Source organism: Carassius auratus, unplaced genomic scaffold (genome assembly GCF_003368295.1).
Source record: "Carassius auratus strain Wakin unplaced genomic scaffold, ASM336829v1 scaf_tig00216111, whole genome shotgun sequence".
NCBI classification, from domain to species: Eukaryota; Metazoa; Chordata; class Actinopteri; order Cypriniformes; family Cyprinidae; genus Carassius; species Carassius auratus.
In genome coordinates, this window is record NW_020528413.1 from 466056 (window position 1) to 484534 (window position 18479).

General features: G+C 37.3%; 1 protein-coding gene across 1 annotated transcript in view; it reads right to left on the minus strand.

Moving 5' to 3' along the window:
- Positions 1–18479, minus strand: part of LOC113097118 (complement C3-like) — a 40206-nt gene that overhangs the window by 7468 nt on the left and 14259 nt on the right. The window contains exons 13-26 of the mRNA XM_026262319.1: positions 15762–15953; positions 15529–15684; positions 15292–15421; positions 14689–14760; positions 10066–10260; positions 9740–9854; positions 9567–9658; positions 9216–9355; positions 8884–9093; positions 7489–7546; positions 6865–6951; positions 6580–6783; positions 6419–6494; positions 3614–3773 (exon numbers count right to left, since the gene is read on the minus strand). Coding sequence (XP_026118104.1) covers positions 3614–3773; positions 6419–6494; positions 6580–6783; positions 6865–6951; positions 7489–7546; positions 8884–9093; positions 9216–9355; positions 9567–9658; positions 9740–9854; positions 10066–10260; positions 14689–14760; positions 15292–15421; positions 15529–15684; positions 15762–15953 — 1887 coding nt within the window. The remainder of the gene's footprint in view (positions 1–3613; positions 3774–6418; positions 6495–6579; positions 6784–6864; positions 6952–7488; positions 7547–8883; positions 9094–9215; positions 9356–9566; positions 9659–9739; positions 9855–10065; positions 10261–14688; positions 14761–15291; positions 15422–15528; positions 15685–15761; positions 15954–18479) is intronic.

Consider the following 18479-nt stretch of genomic DNA (forward strand, 5'->3'; position numbering starts at 1 on the left):
TGTTAGAAGTTTCTCTCTAAAAATACATGTGCTGTTATAAAGCAGTGCAATCAGTGCTGTGCTGAAAACCATTAATAGCTGGTTTTACATGATAGAGTATATTTTTTTTATGTACAGTTTAAATAACCTACTTTATGGAACTGCCACATGCAAATGAACTGTTGGTTTAATAGTTTATAATGAATTAATTTGAAATCTAATGTATATAATGACTATACATTTTTGGAACCTTGTCACAATAAGACATCATGACCCAGCATATGAATCTCAACAATGGTGACAATCAACAAAATGTTTCATGCTGAAGTGCATGCTGGGTAACACCATAGTAAAAAAGACTCCCATCATGCACTGTAGCATGAATAATTATTGTCACTACTGTTGAGGATCATATGATAAGTGCTCATGTCTAAAATCCTGAGCCTGTACAACTTTCCCCCAATATTTAAGCGTTACAATAATAATTTTAAATTTTCTTTTTGTAGTTCAGTACTAGCTGAACATCACTTAACAACAAACCAAAGAGAGACACCTTCATGATGTTCATTTCAATGTTTTAGAAGAAAAAAGGGCAACTTAATTTGCTATTTCAAGCTTTTAATTCAGCAATGTGTTAATGTTTACTACGTAACACAACTGCAAGTGTTTAAAACCAAATTACTTTGAATTATTAAAAGGGCCAAGAGCCCAAATAAGCAAACACTGATCTCCATGATGGTGGCATCATTTTAACCAATAAATCATCCATCCTCTGTAATCCTCAATAACAGCAGGTGTTTATCACTAATGCACAATCATCATTTAATTAGTCACTTAATTATCTCACTAACTTTAACTCTTTACGGACTTGGGATTTAACTTGAGAGTAGTTTGTGGCTTGGAAGGAATGATTTGGTTCCTCTGATGAAATCAGCTGCTGAGTTCATGAGTGGAACAAAAATATGGCAGGAATTTTACTTTCTGACCCCTGGACTTTACACCTCTGTCTGTAATATATCTGCTTGTTTTACACTCTTGGCCATCAGGTGATATTTTCAAGTACACCCGGCTGCAGCCTGCAGATCGAGGCGGGGCTGCACCTGGGGTGGGGTTGCACGGCAGCCCCTCCCCACACCTACTCTGATTGGTTCAATCGTCTTTCAAAGACATACATGATAGGAAATGTATGCGTAGTTGGTGTAGGACGGAGAATGCTGTTTAAAAAGCTAAAAACGCTGGACAGTTTTACAAAGTCTTTACTATAATGCAGATTTTTATTGTTAACTTGACTCACTTTGTCTGATTTATTGAATCAATAGATGTTAGCTGCTGCAAGTTTACTCTTCTTGACCAGATTAATTCACAAATGAATAATTGGGACATTCAAAAAGCACGCTTAACATGAAAGTACGTGGTTTTATGCATTAAAACAGTGTTTTAAAAAGATCAAACTCAGTAAACAAATGATTAATAAAGCATTCTATTCACAGACAAGCAGATATGAGCACAGAATACGAACACAAAGCATTTAATTTCCACCCATAACCTGCTTGTCTGTAAATAAAATGTGTTATTAAAAATGTTTACTGAGTTTGGTCTTTTTTAAAACACGTTTAAATGCATTACGCCACGTTAGGCGTTTTCCTTTTAGTCTAATGGTTTTTCTATGGGAGGAAAATGCTTAACACGTAATTAAACACATTGCATTCTTATTCTGGACTCATCTGCCTGTCAGTGAATAAAATGCTTTATTATTAATTTGTTTACTGAGTTTGGTCTTTTAAAAACACTGTTTTAATGCATTAAGCCACATTAAATGTAGAATGTCCCGAATCATTCCAGCTGATTGAAAAGAATCAGCTCAATGGTAACAAAATGTATATCGGAGAATATACCAAATTAATATAAATAGATGATACTTTATAAAGTTTATCTCAATATTTGACAGTGGCTGTGAGACTGCACTAAAATAAGAGCACAATTATCATGAAATTGTGTTCGTTACTATAGCAACGGTTTACAGGTATGTCCTTTCAGAATCATCACTGGCCGATAGAAATAAAAGTTTATTGATTTCTTCACTTTCAAATAATGAGGAGCAAATAAAGGGGAGAAAAGTCTATGTTTTATAATTATATGTAACAATAATTGTCTTGTCATGCTATATAAATTAAAACAGTAATGATACACCCCTTTTATTTTCCTTTCTCATACTCTGATGATATGAAATAATCAAATTTTCTAAAATTATTTAATTCATAATTCATTCTTCTATCTGAAGACCTGGGCTGCGTTCAGTTTTTTAAACAGAAACGGTGATGCGTTGAACCAACTGTTCTGATGACGCAAGAGTTGCAACTATGGCAGCTGAGAAGGCCATTCTTTGTGTTCTTTGTGAAGAATTTTCGGAGCCATCTATTTAGCCTCACATACTGATTTGTAGTTCATATGGTTTTAATACCCTGTATTTTCTTTCTCATTTTTAGGAAAAGCACTTAATTACCATTGTTTATTTCTATACCAAATGTCATACACTTGCAAATGAAGCTAAAAATATAAACAACTACATCATTATGTTGATATCCTATATTTTTACAATAAAACTTAAGACAAACATGTCTTCTAATATCCTCAGTTGTTGCGTATACTGAGCTGCAACGAACACATTTGTACATTATTTTCCTTGAAGCCATTGTGCGAGTTCACTTTAATACCGCGTGCTTTGTATACATTTTGCTGCTGATTGGACTGCAGTTCTGACACACCCACCAAACAAGAGAAAATGCATCTCAAACCCTGTTGCACACCGGTGCACGCCGTTTCCAGGAAACATGACGTTCAACCCGGAAACCGTAGCAAAACGTTGCGCACCGTTTTGAACTTGAACATGCCCCTGATCGTCTGTGTATAATCAACCCAATTCATTTACTATATTCGTATGTTAGCCTAAAGATTAGCTTAATTTAACAAAACAATCATTTCAGGGACATGTTGAGTTATAGGCTAATGTTTTTCTTTTCTTTTGTGCATTATGAAGGCTTTATAAAACTGTACAGCGTTTTTAGCTTTTTAAACAGCATTTTCCGTCCTACAAGAACTACGCACACATTTCCTATCATGTAAGTCTATGAAAGACCATTGAACCAATCAGAGTAGGTATCTGCAGGCTGCAGCCAGGTGCTTCTTGATATTTTTAGCAAATTAAGTTTCCAGAAATTAACCCTTTTGTGAACCACTTGGCTGAAAAGCTTAAAGCTTCATGAGGCTTCGTCTTGCCATCACTAGTTGCAGTTCTCATTTCAGTGATGTTGATTGTTAACAGCTGGTGTTCATCACTAATGCACAATCTTCATTTAATTAGTCACTTAATTATCTCGTTCACTTTAACTCTTCGTGGACTTGGGATTTAACCTGAGACTCGTTTGTAACTTGGAAGGAATGACTTGGTTCCTCCTCTGGTGAAATCAGCTGCTAAGTTCATGAGTGGAGCAAAAATATGGCAGGACTTTTACTCTTTGGTCCCTTGACTTCCCACCTCTGGCTGTATGGACTAGGTGAGTAAAAGATTGGCAATGTTCATTTTGGGGTGAACTATCACTTCAGTGTTACAGTTTTTAAAACAGGTCTCACTTACAGTCATTCCTCCCGTAATTACTGGGGCATCTTCTCTGAAAACACCATCAGTTAACTGCTTATTCAGTACGAGCCACTTGAGAGCAGAGCAGATCACATTGCGGTCTATGTTTACAATGTTACTGGCCATGGCAAATACTTTAGCAACATATGCTGTCAGCCTTTAGGAGAAAGAAAACGAAACTTGAGTCTTAATTATGGTGAGATTCTTGAGTAACAGCTTTTACTAGGGCTGGACAATTATGGCCTAAAATCAAAACCTTGATTAATTGAACATTTTACCTCGATTACGATTAATGAACAATTATTTTGTTTCGGTTTTGTTTCTTTTTGCACTCATAGTTCACTGACAAGGTTTGTACTGTAAATATGATTGACTATCAGCAGTTATTTTGTCTACGTTCGTAAAATTTCTTACTAGGGTTGGGTATCATTTGAATTTTATCGATTCCGATTCTTATTGATTCCTAGTTTCGATTCCAATAAGATAAAAAATTAAAGTCAAACATTTAGATGACATTTATACAAAGCATTCTGTTGCAGCTGAATAACATGAGCAAAAATCAGCAGCCTACAAAACATTGCAAGAGGAATTTTGCCCGTGATTAAAAAGAAATACCATAGCAAAAACAACTAGATTAATATAAATTTCAAATATTAAAGTGTTAAAGACAAGTAATGAGATAGGTCAGTAATAAGAAAGCAACAAATAAATCAATAAGCAATTTCATAAATAAATACAACTAAACTAAATTTCAGGTACAGAAACTGTAATTAAATGTTTAAAACCACTGCATAGTTTTCTTTTTATAAATAAAATAAAGATTAATCAAGTAAAGTTATTAAATATATTCAGTCAAGTTCAGTGAATGATTTTCTTTTGTTCTTTGATTAACATTAATGACAGGCAGCACGTTTATTAGGCTGTTGTCTCTTTAAGGAAAAATACTCTACATGTGTGTTTTCTTTCTCATCGGTTTATGTTCATGTAAGACAAAAACGGCTGTGTTTATGATGATATATTGATGTAGTTTTCTGTATCGTAGTTTCGACTCAGAACAACCTTTTCTACAGTTAAAATACACAGAACAGTCCGAGAATGGACACAAACCGGGAACCCGCAGCGCGACCGCCGACCGCCGACCGCTGCTCTCTGTGCACGTGCTTGTGCTTCATGTGCGCTGCACACAAATATGTTATAATAAGTTTTGAGATTCTAAACTACTTTAGTGATAAATCACAGGACAGTTCTGACAACTAGTTTCTGTGTTCCTCTGTGTGCGCAATCTTCACATCTACTGTTTATATGAGTGTTCGTGCCACAATGCAGCTGAATACACATCCGTTCATCTAATCGCTTGAATGTCCAAACTAGGGCTGTCACTTTTAGTTCGAAAATCTATTGCACAATCGATCGGACCAACCAATAAAAGTTTAGAAAATGAAAATAGGGAATCGATTTTAGCCAAATATGTACACCATTCATTTTAAAAGAATTAAAGAATTATAAAGAATTCCGAAAGTGCAGTATGCGTTGCGAAAGCTAGACAGAAAATACCAGCAATTTTACGCAACTATAAGACCCAGTGATGTCGAAAGCGACCTCTTATGCTGCGTTCACACCAAACGCGAATAGAGCATCTGGCGCGAATGATTTCAATATTAAGTCAATGTAAAGACACGTTTACCCGCGTCTGGAGGTCCGCTGCGTGGTAGAAGCGAATTCGCCTCATTCGCGAATCTACTTATAGGAGATTCTGAGTTATGAAAAGGACCATTGCAAGCTGACAGCGACCGGCTTTTGTGGTGGAAAATTGGCAGTAATACCCCCCACCTTGCGCAGCTGTACCTGTGTGTCCCTGGGACATCAGTGCGGTCGGAGCGCGGCTTCTCAACAGCTGGACATATAGTGAATAAAAAACGCCCTGCTCTGGACCCCGAAAATGTTGATCGACTTGTTTTCCTGTCCAATAAATTTGTAATAGCTGCCTAGTGCCGCCTAGCCTAAGTGTCGGTTACGTTCAATAAAAATAAAAATAAAAAAAAACACACACATTGCCTGTTTCTCAAGTCCATTTAAAGTTTCATTTTTTGAACAGTTGTTTGAAATGGATTGAATCATTATTTAAAATAATCTTGGAGATTTTTGAATTGCCTAAATAAATGAAGCTGGGTTGAAGCCTGCAGTGATGTTTTTCTTTTGTTATGGCAGCCGTGCCCTCTGCATATATTATTTTGGAGAATGTTTCACTCCTGTTGCTGTTTGTTATTCTTCACGAAACTTCATTCCAATAAAATAGAAATATTGCTGACTTGTGTGTTTCCAGCGCTCTCTTTACGTTCGTCCATTATTTGACGTTGAAAAAGGAAAAGGAAACATGAATGCATTTTAGACATGGAAAATCGATTTTACAATCGATTCAATGAACACGTATGTCTTAAAAATCGAAAATGATTTTTTCACAAAAGTGACAGCCCTAGTCCAACCAATAAAACAAACACAACTGACAAAGTTTAGTGAAGACGCAAGGCTCACCGCTCACGCGCCATCAGTATGTGTTGAACCGGCGTTCACCTCCGTGTTTTGCTTTAATGCCACTGACTGGAGAGCAGAGTCATGTGGCTACACACACGCTAGTATGCTTTAAAGGGGGAAGTGTTAACAGGATAAAAAAAACGAAATAACCGACATGGGAAAATTATGTCGGTTAGAGGTTATGGATTTCGGTTTTGATTATTTTTCGATTAATCGTCCAGCCCTAGCTTTTACTGACCAAGCAGAAATATTGAGGAATATCTTAGTTACCAGGTGCTACTTGGACGACTAAGATATGCAGCATAGGACCCATCACTTTTACGATATGCCAGCTGTTGATTGTAACCTGTTCGTCAAGACGATAAGAGGGGTATACTATATGAAACAAACATTTAGGAGCAGGAAAGTTGACTTTGGAGTGTTTAGTTTACCTCTCGTGATGTACGTAGCAGCTGTCTCTCTAAGCCCAGCCTTCACTGTATGCCACTGATTAGTTTTATCCAAGTAATGTGTTGCAATGACAGGCATTGTTAGGCCAACCATGTTCTGCTCCCCACAGCCACCAGGCAGGATAATCAAGGAACCCATGGCCTGACCACTAATAGCCTTCTCTATTGTTATACTGATTGTATCTCCTGTGCAAAAGAGATTGACATACTGGTAAAAACAAGGCTTTTTTTATTTTACAAACTCATAGCAGATGTTAGAGGAGTCACCTATTGCAGATACATATGTGTTTGCAGGTGTGTTGGGCGCCTGGTCCCTCAATATAAGGCTCTTGATAACCTCTACATGTTCACCACCTGTTCCAGAAAGACAAGAACTGTACAGTCACACTTCACTCTTATTTTTGCATGCAAGACATGCATTTCAATGTGACTGGTGTGGCTTTTATTTAGTATTTGATTGAGGCCAGGAGAGAAACTGAGGTTCATCCAAAAATTCTAATTCTGTCATTAATTACTCATTCTCATGTCGTTCCAAACCTGTAAGCCTTTATTCATCTTCAGAACAAAAAAAAAAAAATCATATTTTGATGAAATCCGAGAGCTCTCTGACTCTCTCATAGACAGCAAGTATACTGGCACAGTTAAGGCCCAGAAATGTAGTAAGGACATAGATAAAATAGTCCATATGACTATTTTACATCAGTGGATAATACTTTTTGTGCTCAAAAAAAAAAAAAAAAAAAACATTGACCTTATTCAGCAAATCTTCTCCTAAATAATGAAAAAACAATCATAAAACTCGCAAAATTCATAAAACACTGAATGAGAAGAAAACTCTTCTTGCAACTCCTAATATTAAGAAATTAATGGGTTTTGTTGGAATCCCCTTACCTTTCTTAGAAGGACTGAATTGTAGATTTTCATTAAGTTTGGTCAAAACACCTTCAGACTAAAGAAATGAAGTGAAGAATGAGTGAGAAAGAGAACAAAGGGTATATAGTTCAGATTCATATGTAATTATACTAAACCTTTCATTGTAAACCCAACAAGTAACCTAACTCAAACCTCAGAATAAGGAGATATACAATGTATTTAATTAAGTTATTAATTAATTGATGATTGAGCATTAGTGATGAACACCTGCTGTTAACAAACAGAATTACTGAAGAAAAGAGAAACACAAGAACTACTACAACTGACTTCAGACACAGCCTTAGATGAAATCAACTGAAATAAAATACATTAAATCTCTCGAGATCTGATTAAACAACCCCAAAACTGCATCACCAGCTCCACTTATTAATAACCAGACTGATTGTATTTCTGTCAGACGTCTACAGAAGATCTTATTGAGAATGAACTAAGGTTTAGATGTTGATTTATTTTTTTCCTTCAAAGTAACCATGTTAGAGATCAGTGTTTGCTTTAGTTGGGATCTTAATGTCTGTCCTTCAGAATGAATGTGATCAGGAGTTGGCTGTACTATTTATGAAAACGTTTATCATTTAATTGACTGATTTCATAAAAAATAGATATTATATTGACTTTAGTAAAAAAAAAAAAAAAATTCTAATAGCCAACAGTTTTGTGAAAATCTGTTAATTAAAAGTAGTTTTTAAACAATTTATACACAAATGTTTTATCTACAGTATCATTCACACAGACATCAAGAATCAGCATATATACCTCAACAATGGTGAAAATTAACAAAATATTCAGATAAATCTCTGAACATCACAAAAAAAGCATCTAAAGTCAAAGCAACATAGCAAAAATAAAATGCTATGTAAAAAAAATAAAATTAAAAAATGGACAATTCACCTGTAGTATTTATTCATGCAGCAATGTAAGCTGGGAGCAATGGATGAGTTTTGTATACTGTATGATAGTGACCGACTGACCGTCTGAGTCCATGTATGAACATAAACTTGTTGGAAAGCCCTTTATATTAATTGTTGTTTAATAATCTAGGTTGTTTAATCAGATCTTGAGGGATTTAATTATTTTATTTCGGCTGATTTCATCTAAGGCTGTGTCTGAATTCAGTTGTAGTTCTTGTGTTTTTCTTTTCTTCAGTGATTCTGCTTGTTAACAGCAGCTGTTCTTCACTAATGCTCTATCAGCACTTAATGAATCACTTAATTGCAAAGTTTTAAAACTTGCATGGTTTAAGCCAATGCAATCTGTTTACTCAAATGTTTTGAGATATGTAACTTGTTGGGTTTTACAGTGTACACTCTGCAATGAACTGTCTTGTTATTTGATCAAAAGGCTTCAATTTCTTACCACCACTAGGAGATTTTTCTTCACTCCATCACTGCTATGTCCTGCAGCAGCTGCCTTCACTTCAATGGCGTGGCGTCCAAAAGCTAATGGGACGATCACAAAAGGTACAGAGTATGATGATTTAGCATCTACTGTCACAGTGGTAGAGAACTTTCCTCGCTTGCTAGCCGGGCTGCAGATGTCTTTGGTTTCCATCAGTTCCACGCGTACCTGCAAGAAGAAAGGAAACTCAGATATTCCTTATGAATAATTACAGGCTGATAGTGGCCAAAGCTAATTCTGTCATCATGCTGAGGGCCTGTGTGATGGGCAAATCATTCTTTCAATCTGACCTTTACTTTTGTGCTGTACAAGTTGTGGATAATGGCCTTGACTTCAATTTGCTCGTTGCGCACGGCTGAATATGGCAGCTTTAGGTCAATAAAGAAGTTTTTCACCACTGTCATTTCACGGACATCTGCCACACAGATACCTTTTAAGAGAAAAAAAATAGAGGAACATTTTTATAGAGAGCATGTATTGCAGTCCTGTGAAACCAAAGAATCCAGAGAAAACACACAACTAAATTATTGTATGGGGTAATCAGCAGCATGCCACTAATGCAATACATAAGATTGTAAATGGCTGTGAATATTACATTTATGTGTTCACATCAACAAATTGTTTACAACAAGAGTGTGTACCATGAGTGCTGGACAAGCTGATGGCTGTGATTTCCCAGGTGGTTATAGAGTCTTTCAGCTTGAGTCCATCCCTGGGTAAGGTGGTTGTTTGACTAAAAGAGAGATCATCTTTTACTAAAGCAGAAACATCACTGGCTGACCAATTACTGTTGGAAACTGCAGGTCAAACTCACCACTGGCGGTTCATTGAGGAACATTTGGGCAAAACCACTTCCTCCCAAAGCCAACTTTCAGGGAAGAGTGAACGTGTCACAATGTCATCCGAATTGACAAACTCCTCGCATTCACCTGAGGGTCAAAGAGTGGTTGATATATTTATGTAAAACAAAACCAACACTTTTTACAAAATAATTTCTGTAATTGTAGAACCAAAACTTGTGACATCTCTGGGGTAAATTATCCTTCTCAAGAAACACCTGAAGCACGATCTGACTTCAAGCAGATTTGCAAGAGTGAGTTTAAATAGAAATTTGTAGACTATTATTGAGAATGCTCTTACTGCGGGCTAGAATCTGTTCTTCAACTGATTTTTCGCGATGGTCGGCTGTCACATTGCAGCAGTGCAAGAAAGCCTGTGTGCACTCCTCTCCATCCACAATGAAAGATGCCCGATACTGACAGGTGATGCTCAAATCCTCGATATTCTTCAATCCATCCAAACAGCATTCTTTCTCAATGCCAGAATATTTGTTCGCTGGAGGTGATTACATAAAAGATTACAGTCTCTTGCCATCACCTATTGCACTGACTGACAGTCTGAATAGATATTATCACCATATAGTCAGTGCCATAAAATGGTCTTAAAATGACAATAATATTGTTCATCACGGCTATTTCTGGGGCAATATATAAGCCAACAAAAAGTAGCTATTGGGACAGGCCTGTGGACAGGTGGCTTCAAAAACTGATTGGCCATCTACCAATGGATAGTGATGGCGAGATGAAGCCTCACTGCTTTTCAGTGAAGTGGATGACAAAAGGGTTAATTTTTGGAGGCTTAATTTGCTCACAATACCACCTGGTGGCCAAAGAAAGCAAAACAACAACAACAAAAACAGATATATTTATTACAGGCAGAGGTGTAATGAACTCAGCAGCTGATTTCACCAGAGGAGGAACCAAGTCATTCCTTTCAAGTCACAAGCAAGTATTAAGTCAAATCACAAGTCAAAAAGAGTTAAAGTTAATGAGATAATTAAGTGACTAATTGATTTATGATTGTGCTTTAGTGATAAACACCTGCTGTTATTGAGAATTACAGAGGACCGGATGATTTATTGGCTAAACTGATGCCACCATCATGGAGATCAGTGTTTGCTTTAGTTGGGCTCATGACCCTTTTAATAATTTAACGTAATTTGCTTTTAAGCACTTGCAGTTGTGTTACATAGTAAATATTAACACATTGCTTAATTAAAAACTTGAGATAGCAAACTAAATTGCCCTTTTTGTCTTCTAAAACATTGAAATCAACATCATGAAGATGTTTCTCTATGGCTTGTTGAAATATGTTCAGCTATTACTAAACTACAAAAAAAGTCCTATTAAACAAATATTACTGCAATGGGGAAAAATAAAATTCTTTACAACTATTAAACCAATGGTTCATTTGCATGTGGCTGTTCAAAAGGTAGGTTATTTAAAAACTGAACATATGTTAAAATAAATATAATTGTTTCAGAAATAAACAGGCTGATGCCTAATAGTAACTTCATCATGTAAAACCAGCTAGTAGCGATTTTCTGGACAGCATATGCACATTTCATGCACACGTCAAGAACCCAACTGAAGCAAACACTGATCTCCATGATGGTGACATCGTTTTAACCAATGCAACATTGACATCTGATCCTCTGTAACGCACAATAACAGCAGGTGTTCATCACCAATGCACAATCATCATTTAATTAGTCTCTTAATTATCTCATTGACTCTAACTCTTTTAGGACTTGATTTGACTAGACTCGTTTGTGACTTGGAAGAAATGACTTGGTTCCTCCTCTGGTGAAATCAGCTGCTGAGTTCATGGGTGGAACAAAAATATGGCAGGACTTTTACTTTCTGACCCCTGGACTTTACACCTCTGTCTGTAATATATCTGCTTGGTTTACACTCGTTGACCACCAGGTGGTTTGGTGAGCAAATTAAGTTTCCAGAAATTAACCCTTTTGTGAACCACTTGGCTGAAAATCTTAAAGCTTCACAAGGCTTATATACAGTCTTGTTCAAAATAATAGCAGTACAATGTGACTAACCAGAATAATCAAGGTTTTTAGTATATTTTTTATTGCTACGTGGCAAACAAGTTACCAGTAGGTTCAGTAGATTGTCAGAAAACAAACAAGACCCAGCATTCATGATATGCACGCTCTTAAGGCTGTGCAATTGGGCAATTAGTTGAAAGGGGTGTGTTCAAAAAAATAGCAGTGTCTACCTTTGACTGTACAAACTCAAAACTATTTTGTACAAACAAAATTCTGGGATTTAGCAATCCTGTGAATCACTAAACTAATATTTAGTTGTATGACCACAGTTTTTTAAAACTGCTTGACATCTGTGTGGCATGGAGTCAACCAACCTGTGGCACCTCTCAGCTGTTATTCCACTCCATGATTCTTTAACAACATTCCACAATTCATTCACATTTCTTGGTTTTGCTTCAGAAACAGCATTTTTGATATCACCCCACAAGTTCTCAATTGGATTAAGGTCTGGAGATTGGGCTGGCCACTCCATAACATTAATTTTGTTGGTTTGGAACCAAGACTTTGCCCGTTTACTAGTGTGTTTTGGGTCATTGTCTTGTTGAAACAACCATTTCAAGGGCATGTCCTCTTCAGCATAGGGCAACATGACCTCTTCAAGTATTTTAACATATGCAAACTGATCCATGATCCCTGGTATGCGATAAATAGGCCCAACACCATAGTAGGAGAAACATGCCCATATCATGATGCTTGCACCTCCATGCTTCACTGTCTTCACTGTGTACTGTGGCTTGAATTCAGAGTTTGGGGGTCGTCTCACAAACTGCCTGTGGCCCTTGGACCCAAAAAGAACAATTTTACTCTCATCAGTCCACAAAATGTTCCTCCATTTCTCTTTAGGCCAGTTGATGTGTTCTTTGGCAAATTGTAACCTCTTCTGCACATGCCTTTTTTTTAACAGAGGGACTTTGCGGGGGATTCTTGAAAATAGATTAGCTTCACACAGACGTCTTCTAACTGTCACAGTACTTACAGGTAACTCCAGACTGTCTTTGATCATCCTGGAGGTGATCATTGGCTGAGCCTTTGCCATTCTGGTTATTCTTTTATCCATTTTGATGGTTGTCTTCCGTTTTCTTCCACGTCTCTCTGGTTTTGCTCTCCATTTTAAGGCATTGGAGATCATTTTAGCTGAACAGCCTATTATTTTTTGCACCTCTTTATAGGTTTTCCCCTCTCTAATCAACTTTTTAATCAAAGTACGCTGTTCTTCTGAACAATGTCTTGAACGACCCATTTTCCTCAGCTTTCAAATGCATGTTCAACAAGTGTTGGCTTCATCCTTAAATAGGGGCCACCTGATTCACACCTGTTTCTTCACAAAATTGATGACCTCAGTGATTGAATGCCACACTGCTATTTTTTTGAACACACCCCGTTCAACTAATTCAACTAATTGCCAAATTGCACAGCCTTAAGAGCGTGCATATCATGAATGCTGGGTCTCATTTGTTTTCTGAGAATCTATTGAACCTACTGGTAACTTGTTTGCCACGTAGCAATAAAAATATACTAAAAACCTTGATTATTCTGGTTAGTCACATTGTACTGCTATTATTTTGAACAAGACTGTATATGTTTGTGGCCTGTGATACTTTTTTTCAAGATTCACTGCTAAATAAAAAGTGAAGGAAAAAAAAAAAAACATTAGTAATTCAAAATAAAAGTTTTGGGTTACGGTATACAATACTATTCAAAAGTTTGGGGTCTGTAAATTGTTTATTTCTTCACGCCATCACTGCCACATCCTGCAGCAGCTATAATACTATAATAAAGAAAATAATACTTTTATTTGGCAAATATGTGTTAAATGGATAAAAAGTGATATAAAGATGTATATTGTTAGAAAAGATTACTATTTTTAATACATGCTATTCTTTTTACACTTTTAATCATCAAAGAATATAAAAAAATAGCAACACAACATTTTCAATACTGTTAATAAATAAGCATATTAGAATGATTTCTGAAGGATCTTGTTACACTGAAGAGTGGAGAATGATGCTGAAAATTCAGTGGTGCATCACATAAATAAATATTCACATAGGAAACCAAAATTTTATATTTCAAAATATTATTTTCTTCAGTTTTTTTTTTTGATAAAAAAATAAAAATAAAAAATACAACTTTGAGGAGCATAAGAGAGAGAGAAAAAAGATTTTGAATGGCAGTGTATATTAAAAAAAGATAAATTAATGCACCACATGCACCCACACTCACACACAAATCAGAGCACAGAAGTTGCAAGGCAGTGGGCCATAGACAACAAGTTTCTATTAATACAATATTATTGATACTGGAACGCCACAATAAATTACCGGTACTCAAAAAAAAGTACAACTTTTTTTTTTTTTTTTTTAAGTAACTAAACTCACAGCTTATTTTTTTGTAGAAAGATGCATGGATGCAGGTAATTCACAAACACAACTTTAATCTCTCTCTCTCTCTCTCTCTCTCTCTCCCTCTCTTTCTCTGTCTCTCTCAAAATGGCCATATTTCTAATGAACAAATCAGTTGACTGATATTAAATAATTAACTTCCATATCTTATTTCACTGTCTTATTTCAACATGAAACTGTCATTTTGTGCTGGATTTTGCGCTCTGATATCTTCAGGCTGGAGGTATAACTTTTAAATGTTTTTGTCAAACTAACAAGAGCGCTGCCTAATGGAGTGCAGCAGATAAGTTCAAGAATTTCAAATATTGGGAGGAACAGTTTGGCCACTTCTAATATTGGGGGGGTACTTGTCCACCTCAATGTCAATTGTGATTACAGCCCTTCTATAACGCTTTTTAGCTATACCTTGATTAATCAATCGAACAGTTGTTTAAAAATGGCATGCAACTTTCTTACATAGAGAACGCAGAAGAACTATTGAGGTTATATCTCGTCTTTTTCTTTGTGATGAAGATTGGCATTGATTATCTGGAAAAGAACAAAATCAAAAGTGGAGATAGGGTGGTCATTCATGCCATTTTCACAGGACACATCCTGGCCAGGAATTCCATATTGCCTAAAACATCCAGGTTTTGACTTTGGTTTCCTGTTTACATACTTAATGATGGTAATGATCACTTGACCAATAACCTGCAGACATTGTACGTAAATCGACCAATCGTGGTGCGTGAGAAGGTGGTACCTACAGAAAACGGTCAAAGCGATGCAAATACGTGTACATTTTATTGTTGGACTGGAAAGCAGCACTGATCGGTGTATGACATCAAAGAAAGCGATTCAAAAGCACAAGAAGCCATTGGTCTGTGCAGTGCAAACAAAGCCAAAATGAGGATATTTTTGGCAATATAAAATTCCTGGCCAGGACGTGTCCTGCGAAAATGGCATGATTTGCCACCCTAAGTGGAGATTAATTCCTTGATAGGTTATACAAATCAAGTTATAAAAGTCTGTAAATGGATGTTTTTGAATATGTCAGAAAAAACTAAAAAATGTAAGTACTTGTCCTGACATCAGTGCCTCCAGCAGAGCTGGACTCAAACAGCAGGCCGGCATCGCTGAAGACTTGCATACTGTCTTTTCCACTTCCTGCTGTGCAGCCAATGTCATGTGACTCAACAACATCCCAGATCTGTTGGGGAAAGACACAAGTCAAAGAGGAAAATGGCAATATATTCAGGTAAGAAAATGTAACTACTTTTCACTTACAATGGTAAGATTAAATGCTGATCTACAAACCTTTGTTTGAGTTATCCTGTTCTTATTGTTCAGAACATAGACACCTTTATCCACAGCCACCAACCCAACTTTAGCTCCAGGATCTCCTGTTATGCTTAGGCTAAAGTCTTTACCTGGCTCATACACATCGACCGGATCGTGAACTTCCACTTTAAGCTGGGAGATCGAAGAACATCGATCAACTTTACAAGCTAAGATTAATTCACAGAGTTTTGTCACCAGAGCTGAATTACCGTTCCCATGCATGTGTCCTTCACGTCAACCCAGACTGAATCAGACACCACCTCAGACGATCCCACATGATAATAAGCCACAAAGCGGAAGGATGGCACCATGTCTTTGGTTACAGGCAGAGACAGAGACACTAGAGATTGTCCTCTTCGTATAAACCTATCTGCTTGAATGATCTGACCTTTACTTAAGATCTGAAAATTAGGCAGATGAAACATCACTAATACATTTAAAACATTTAACAAATCACATAAGAACAGACTGCATACTTAAAGGGTAAGCACACGCGAAAATGAAAATTAGTCCTTTGTGATACTCTCCCTCAAGGCATCCTAGGTGCCAAAGCTTCAAATTTAAAATGAAATTAACATGGTTCTTTAACTTCTGCTAATTGTTGTACACTGTAAAGAACTGTGCCGTTAAATAACAGCAGCAGGGGTGCCAGTATAGTACTGTTCATTTACAGTTCTCATCCATTAATTTGCTGCTCTTATTTTTTTTTTATTTTTTTTTACAGTATTTTACGTAAATTCTAACATGGAAATTAACTCCACTCCCACTGCTTCAAACAGTTCGAGTTTAAAAACTAGCATCCCTACTATGTTAGTACTATGAACTTATTTAATTTGAGTCCACTGAGAAGGAATATTTCTTAATATAAAAATGCAAACACTTAATGTGTAGTAGTAAAGTAACAAAATGCATGACTTTTACTCAAATCACTGCAGCTCATTGTCAGCTACAGCACACATGTATGTGCTGAAATACTCAACACAGAGATCACCACTGTATCAGCAGCCCCACATTTACTGTCTTTATATAAAGCGGCAGAAGATCAGAATTTGTGTCTCAAAATTGACTGCAGCACAGGTTCTACTCTCCAGCACAATGGTGAACCACAAAACTAAATTAAACTTAACAGATCTCTCTTGTTCAAACACACATTAATACAGTTGAGTTCAGTATTTACTCTCTTTATCAGTGTATGACTTTGCATAACTTTTTTTCTATGGATGTTCACAAATATTTTAGTTAAATTAACTTTTTTCATTTGGTAAATCTGACATCTACATTTTACAGTATTTTACAGTTTACAGTGCTTTACAGTAATTACTGTTTTTCCTTGACTTAATGGCAACAAACTGTAGAAAAACACTTTTTTTTTTTTTTGCTGGCAACCATTCATTTATGGCAACAAACTGTAGAAAAACAGTTATTCACTGGCAGCAGGGGTGCCAGTAAATAACTGTTTTTCTACAATTTGTTTCCTGTAAATTAATTTCAGTTCATTACTGTAAAATTATGTTTCATGCTGTTTTTTCTTAATCTTCAGACATTATCACAGAATAATCTCATTAACTTCACTGATTCAGCTGATTACTCTAACACTCTGTAGTGTGCACACATTATAAGTGTTCATTTAAGATGAACAAAAAACATCCAAACCCAAATCATGCTGGATGGGTTTGTCTGACTTTACGTCACATCACGTCACTTCCTGTTTGTTGTTGGCGTCTGTACTGCGTTTGAGCTCCGTCACTAAATTATTTTTATCGACTATTTTTAACTTAAAATTGAATTTTATACACCATCGTTTCCGTTTATATAACGTGTGAATATATCCTCTATTGTATTCTGCAACAAAAACAATCACAGCGCCTCGCTATCACTAGTTTTATTTTGATCTCCCGGGTCCGCTATTAGCTTATAGCCCGTTAGCATCAGTGGCCTGGTTGCAGCTAACTGCGCTTACATTGCTAATACTCTATTCACACACATTACCACTGCTGTACTCACTGTTACTTGCTTTAATGGCGGATGAATGTCTACCTTTGATTGCAGGTGGGGACACGCACAGAATGCAGCTCGAGATCGAGGCCGTGGAGAAGCAGATTTGACTGGATTCACTAGAATCATCATGGGCTGACGCTCACAAGTCCGGGGTAAGTATACAGCATGCTGTTAACAGTCCCACCACGTCAACTCCGTGTGTCTCTGTGCACAGGCCCGCAGTGCACCCAGGACGCGATCTTCCCAGATGTCCTTCACTCCGACGCCGGGACACCACGGACCCTGGGTGCATCAACAGCGGAGGACACGAGCCGGGCCCCGGGCCCCGGGCGATGACTTCTCCCCCTCCTGTCTTCGAGATCTCCATCCGGAACCGCTTCGCTCCCCTCCGCGAGACAGGATGCGACGCTGTGATCATCGGAGACTCCATCGTCCGACACATCCGTGCTACGTTAGCCGAAGGTAAAGTGCACACTCATTGTTTCCCTGGTGCTCGTGTTCTCGATGTTTCTGCGCAGATACCTGCGATCCTGAAGGCCGACGAGAGCCCCAGAGCGGTCGTGCTTCACGCCGGGCTTAACGACACCACGCTGCGGCAGACGGAGACGCTGAAGAGGGACTTCAGCAGCCTGATCGAGACGGTTCGCAGCACGACGCCGCGGCGACGATCATCGTGTCAGGACCACTGCCCAGGTATCGACGAGGATACGAAAGGTTCAGTAGACTTTTTGCTTTAAATGAATGGTTGTTGTCATGGTGTAAAGAACAGAAACTGCTATTTGTTAATAACTGGAATCTTTTCTGTGAGGGTCCTAGGCTGTTTCGCGCTGATGGATTGCACCCCAGCAGAATCAGAGCGGAGCTGCTCTCTGACAACATCTCCAGGACACTTCGCTCCATGTGACTAGTAAGACAATTCTCAAATAACT